Raw genomic sequence first — 6,878 nt, 5'->3', positions numbered from 1 at the left:
GTTGACTGAGAAGGAGCAGATAGATCTCAAAGTGTTTGCTACAAACTTATTTTGTTCACTCCCAGAAACGTAGCATTTAAAAGTAAAGCTTTTGTTAACCTGTACATTGATTTTTATAATATATTTGAAATATTTGCTTGAAGATTGTGTTTGGTTCACTTAAGTCATAAATATTTGGTATATGACTATGAATTTCTTCCCTTAAACGGTAATGAATTCACCAGTAATATAGTAATTAATCTACTACTCTGTTAACTTTGTGAGGTCTCTTGTGAGACAGAGACTGGCTAGATTTGCTCCTACAATGGGACAATGCACTTCCATAAATATTTGTTGTGGTTGTTATGTGCCGTTGAGTCGGACCTGACTCAAGGCGACCCCTCCTTGGGTTTCTGAGGCAGTATCACTACGGAAGTAGATTGCCCCATCTTCCTTCCAGGGAGTGGCTGGTGGATTTGAACCACCAGCCTTCTGGTTAGCAGTCAAGTGACTTATACACTACACTACCAGAGCTCCCTCATAAAGATTTACCACCTCAGAAACCCAAAGGTGGTCGCTATGAGTCAGAATTGACTGAATGGCAGTGCGTTTGATTTTTTTTTTTTTTTTAAAGTTCTAGGGAAAAAGAAAGAAAAATTAAAGCTGCTTCTGACAAATCTGATTCAACCACAACCAATAGCCTTATTGCTCCCTAGGAGTTAGGAAGATTTAATAGGAATACCATCTAGATAGGGCATCTTCTGAAAAGATGCTTTCTTTGGAAAGGAGATGTGTGATTCATGCAGGGCTGATAACTGCTGTAGTTTTACATAAATCAAGACATGTTCCCTAAATATCCCTCATCCTCTGAAGAAAGAATTGCCCCCCTAAACTCTTTTTTATCAACCAGGATTGGTGCAGATGGTGCCTGATGCTGTAACCCTAGCAAAGATTCATCGACATTCTGGACTGATAGGACCACTGAAAGAAAATACAATCAAGAAGTGGTTCAGTGAGCACAACCTTATAAGGGCAGATTATGAAAAGGTTTGTCCTGCTGTAATTTTAAATGATATACTTTAATAAGGATATGATCTAGTCCATTAGATATTCTGATTTATGGAAAAGTAAATTAAATATACTTTGAGTTCTCATTAAGGAGCTCTGGTGGAGCATGGTTAAGCATTCAGCTGCTAACCAAAAGGTCAGCAGTTCAAAACCTACCAGCTGCTCCACTGGAAAAAGATGAAGTGGTAGGCTTCTGTAAAGATTTACATTCTTTAACAAATCTGCTTTGCAAAATTGCACCCAAATCACAATTAAAAAAAAAAAAAAAAAGTTTACAGCCTTGGAAGCCCTATGGGACTTCTACTTTGTCCTATTGGGTCATTATGAATTGGAATCAACTTGATGGCAGTGGGTTTTGGTTCTCATTTACTCAGTCATCAGCCCAGTAATAATGATCCAGTTTAAATGGAATATTAACTACAGAAAAGTTTCTGCCATTTGGTTTTCCTTCTGGGTGGAATTTCTGACTATCAGATAAGGATCTCTTCACTCAGCTGCCTCCCTTACAGTAATCTCACCCACTGAGACAATGACTCTTTAAACTACCTCCTTCAAGTAAACTCCATCTATATGTACACACAATCAAATTTCTAAAAATCTCCATCTTTTTTTTGCAATACAGTTTTTCTTCCCTGTACTACTTTTCTTAGGTTTTTATTTTTTATATTTCAGGACTTTACAAAATGTACCCTTATATTTAGCTGCAAACATTTTTCTCCCACTTTTCTTTTTCCTGGAATCAGTTGTGCATGCTTTGCCCAGTACCAGAGCTCCCTGCTAAAGGGATGACCGTGTCTAGAGTCAGGCCACAGGCAAATCTTATTTCACTTGCCAAGCCTTGAACTGGTGCGGCTGAGTTGACCCTTAGGCAGGTGTGACTTTGTTCTAATTTACACAAACGTGTATATGGGTTAACATTCAGTTTGTTCAAAACTGTTCTAGTTTTAGCACTGCCATTCCCTTGTTCTGAATGGTCCTCAGCCTCAGGCAAATTGGACAGTCAGTCAACCTTTGATAACATGGTGACTTGAGAGTTCTTATATTCCATAGTTCTACGAAGTTCAAGTGGAGCAAAGCAGAGGCTTTTAGGGAGCAAATACCAAAGAATTTGATGATATTCTTGAAATCTACTGTTCATCCAGTCCCAAAATTATAACTTTGAGTTTTACAACAAATTCCTTGGAGTGAGGTTTGCATTTATTTAGCCCTTTTTGTGTTTTTTGAAGTATTTCACATGCATTTTCTCTTCACAATCACCATGTGTGAAGTACCCAGAACATACTTTATTATCTTCACTTTATCAGTGAAGAATATCAACACAGATAAATTAGATGACTCGTCTAGTACCTTGAGAGGCATAAAACCAAAGTATCTGACATTTAGTCCAGTGATAGATCCCTCCACTCCAGAAAGTCAGCCACTCCATTCCATGAAACCCATAATCATGACCCAACAAATCACTCATGGTTGAATGGAGACTAAGTTGATGACAAAGAATATTACTTTTGGCAAGAAACCTGTTTATTAAAGAAATATAAGCCACAATTGACTTAGTAGTAGTATGCTTTCACCCATACAGGTACATGTATATATATATACTGTACCAAAACAATTTGGCCACCACTTGATGGCCTATATATATAATTATAAACAAAATATAACAGATATTGCAATATAGCCTTTTCTGTATCCAGAAATTGATGCAGTATCCAACAACAGCTAAAATGTTTTCTATTTCTTTGAAGATGGGCAATATTGAGCCATATTGTTTCTTCTTCTTTTACTTTGGAAAAAAAAAATCCAATATTGTATATTTGATGCAAAAATAAAAAGTCATCCCAGAAATCTTCTTGTAAATCATGAAAATTAACTCCATCTGAATGAGAGAGATATCTTCCCTGTTTCAATGAAAACATTCATCTATTAGGTTAAAGAACAGATTGCTCCATGTTTTTCTTTAGGATATTACAAATCAGCCACTTTACTGTACCCTTCTTCCACTGAGATGTAGAAATTATTCTTGATTGTGTAATTGTGCTTTTTATCTTTTTCTTTTTACCATTACCTCTGATAATAATGTATTTTGTCATTTTTTTTCCTGTTATTTTTGTGTTGTTACTGTTTTTCAAATGATTAGGCCTTGAAGAATTTTTTCTATTCCTGTGCTGGCTGGTGTGTGGTAACATTCATCCTGGGAGTCTGTGATCGTCACAATGACAACATTATGCTGACAAAGTCAGGCCACATGTTTCATATTGACTTTGGAAAATTCTTAGGTCATGCACAAACATTTGGAGGGATAAAAAGGTCAGTACACAAATAATGTTTATTATAGTCATTAAGCAATGTCCTACAGCAATATATAACATGTAATGGCATAACAATCCTGCAGATGACTTGCTTCCCATCTCTCTAATCCCTGAAGGTACCATAAACATGATTGTACATCTAATAACATTGAATGCAATACTTTTTTCAATAGACTGTTAATGGATTAAATTGACTTCCTTCAAATAGTTAATAGGATAAATTAGTTTTCCCCATGAAATACTAGTCTGTTCCAGTCTGAGTTGTCTGTAATAATAAATATTTTTCTCTTCTTATAAACTTTGAATGGATAATGAGGCATGAGTTGATCCTCTCAATACATCTGGTATATTAGCCATAGCAGATCAGCCCCAGTGGTTTACAAATCATAAAACTAACACACTTCCCACCCTAGATTAGCCTTGAATCATTCCACAAATATTTAGAGGAGTGCCTACCCTTCAAAGCACTAGGGGTATAACAGTAAACAAGGCAGATACAAACCCTAATCTCTTTCCAGTAGAGAAGACAGACATTAAAAAAGTTAACAAGCAAAGAAATAATATGAGGAAGTATGATAAATTCTGTTAAGAAACTAAATCAGAGAAATGGGATAGAGAGTGATTGAGACAGAAGAGCCATTTTAAAGAAGCCTCTTTGAATAAGATGAAAGAGAACTGTGTAATGAGCAGTCACCTTGTAGAGATCTGGAGAAGAGTATTCCAAGAAGAGAAAATGGCAAATGTAATGGACAAGAGCAGGGAAATAAGCATGGTTTCTTCCAATTACAAGAAGAAGGCTCAGGCTCTGAAGGTGGGAGAAAGAGAGGGAGATGATAGGAGATAAGAGTGAAGAGTTTGGTGGAGGCCAGACCAAGTAGGGCACTGAAGGTCATAGTGTGGCATTTGTCTTTTATTTTAAGCTCGAGGAAAAACCACTTGTGGGTTTCAAAAGGTCTCTCCTGTTGTCCTATAAAATAAAAAGACCAATTAGAGGCTATAGCAATAATTAAGGCAAGATCTTAATGGTGAAGGCAGAAGTGATAAAAATGGTCAGATTCAGAATATATTTTAGATAGAACCACAGGTCCTACAAATTGATTGGATATTTTCAGTGAGTAATGGGTTGGGAACAGAAAGGGAAGAGGATGAGGGTAGAAAAAGAAAAGATTCAAGGATAACTCCCTAAATGTTTGCTCTTATCAAATGGGTGGGTAGTTATATCATTTATTTAAATGGGATATAGTTGTGAATGACTAGGTTTTCAGTTATTTTATTTGAGTTGTTGTGTGTTGTTCGGCACCATTGAGTGTGTTCCAACTCATATGTACAATAGAACAAAATACTGCCCGATCATGTGCCATTGTCACAATAATTAATGTTTGAGCCCACAGCAGCCACTGTGCCATTCATCTCATTGCAGTGCTTCCTGTTTTTCTCTGACCTTCTATTTCACTGTGCATTGTGTCCTCCTCTAGGGACTGGTCCTTCCCGATAGTATGTCCAAAGTACATGAGATGAAGTTTTGCTATCTTTGCTTCTAAGGAGCATTCTGGCTGTACTTCTTCCAAGACAGATTTGTTCATTCTTCTTGCAGTCCATAGTGTAGTCAGTACTCTTTACCAACACCATAATTCAAATGAAGAAGGCAATATACCAAGAGCTGTATTAGAAATATGTTACAGGGGCTATAGGGAAAAAAAGAGCCTCTGTTTGTTTGTTGATGTTATGGCTGCTACTGCTTCTGCAGTTGGGGTATTTTAAATCTTTCTTTTGCAAACTCAAAGGTAAATAAAAAAATGTGCTCAGCATAGAGTCTACATTATTCATTGTCCAACTTTCACATGCATATGAAGCAATTAAAGATAACATGGCTCAGATCAGGCACACCTTAGTCCTCAAAGTGATGTCTTTGCTTTCTAACACTTTAAAAAAGGTCTTTTGTAGCAGATTTGTCCAATGCATTGCCTTCTTTAATGAATAATCTCAGGAAGAGTTACATATTCATTCATTCTAAACATCCATTGAGGATGATGTGTGCCAAGCACTGTTTAAACACTGGAAACACAAAAATGATTTATACACATTTTCTACTTCAGTAAGACTTTATTTATAGAATACTAATGAAGACAGACACAACCAATTAATGTGGTAAGTGTAGTGATATTTATTCAGAGCAATACAGCATCCTAGAGGTGAGAGACTTAACTTATAAAAGATAAAATGTTACTTTCCAGGTTTGAGTATATACATGATTTACTTATATAACACTTTTTCCCTGGAATATACTCTTTCCTAAAAATCTAAAGACAGTTAATATTGGGAAGTCTTTATTTTTTGCTGGATTCTCCACTGGGAATTTGGAGATGCCCTTATTGATTCATTCAACCAGCATTTGGATTGAACATGAGGGTGGCTAAAAAATGAACAATAACATATTTCAATCTGAAAGAGAGAATTTCAATAATGGAATATAAAATTAAAGAAAAAGCTACTAAGCAATATACCAAGAGCTATATTAGAAATACATTACTGGGGTTAGAGTGAAAAAAGAGCCTCTGTTTGTTTGTTGATGTTATAGCTGCTACTGCTTCTGCAATTGGGATATTTTAAATCACTCTTTTGCAAATTCAGAGGTAAATAAAAAATGTGCTCAGCATAGAGTCTTACTCATTGTGGGTTCTTCCTAATGTTTGCTGAATTAATCAGTCAATAAATCAATCACAGATAAGCCCTCAGCTATTCAGTGATTATTGACTGATTGAATGAAAATCAAGTTGGCACTGTCAACTCCTATCAATTTTTGTTCTTTACCAGCAGCTAAGGATACCAACTTGTGGTAGTTAAGGTAGTGTGCCAATTTGGGTGGTGTAGTACCTAAGGCATTTGACTGCTAACCAGAAGGTTGGTGGTTCAAATCCACTAGCCACTCCTTGGAAGGAAGATTGGGCCATCTACTTTCATAGTGATACTGCTTCGGAAACCCAAGGCGAGGGCCACTGAATCGAATCCAACTCAGTGGCAATGAGGTCTTTTTGTTTTGTTTTGAGTGGCTGGGCAGCTGGATATAGTTATTCTCCATGATGAAACTGGTAATCAACTCCATGGTGGAATCTACAGTGAGCAGCTAAGTAGCTGCCTTAGGGATGTCGTCTGCTTCCAGTATATAAGAAAAAGCTTTGAGGAAGATCTGGGGCTTCTTGGTGCATCTTGATCCTTCATTTGGCTGAGTTATCAGTGGGTGGCCTGCCATGTTGTTTGCTGATCTTGAGACTATTTCTGTATTTGAACTAGTGGCCGGCCATGTTGTTTGATAATTTTGAGACTATGCTGTGTTACTTACCAAACTTGGGTTTGTCAGCCTCAGCAGCCAACAGGTATCTGAGTTAAGAGAAGCCTCCAGCTTCAGTGGGCCTGGACCAAGAGACAGAGCTGAAGCCCAAGGTCAAGGGACCTTCACCCAGCCCCTAGAGCTGGCACTTTGAACTCAGAATTCTTGTCTCCTAAACTGTAAGAGAATAAACC

The 6,878-nt window shown here is 37.0% G+C and overlaps 1 protein-coding gene across 1 annotated transcript in view; it reads left to right on the top strand.

Moving 5' to 3' along the window:
* PIK3C2G (phosphatidylinositol-4-phosphate 3-kinase catalytic subunit type 2 gamma) overlaps positions 1-6,878 on the top strand; it is a 654,890-nt gene that overhangs the window by 361,481 nt on the left and 286,531 nt on the right. Inside the window, exons 22-23 of the mRNA XM_007944442.1 lie at positions 890-1,026; positions 3,185-3,354. Coding sequence (XP_007942633.1) covers positions 890-1,026; positions 3,185-3,354 — 307 coding nt within the window. The remainder of the gene's footprint in view (positions 1-889; positions 1,027-3,184; positions 3,355-6,878) is intronic.

This window comes from Orycteropus afer, unplaced genomic scaffold, assembly GCF_000298275.1.
Source record: "Orycteropus afer afer isolate SDZICR_OR568_19922 unplaced genomic scaffold, OryAfe1.0 scaffold00126, whole genome shotgun sequence".
NCBI lineage: Eukaryota > Metazoa > Chordata > Mammalia > Tubulidentata > Orycteropodidae > Orycteropus > Orycteropus afer.
The sequence above is the reverse complement of the archived record's forward strand: the minus strand, read 5'-3'. Positions and strand labels throughout refer to the sequence as shown.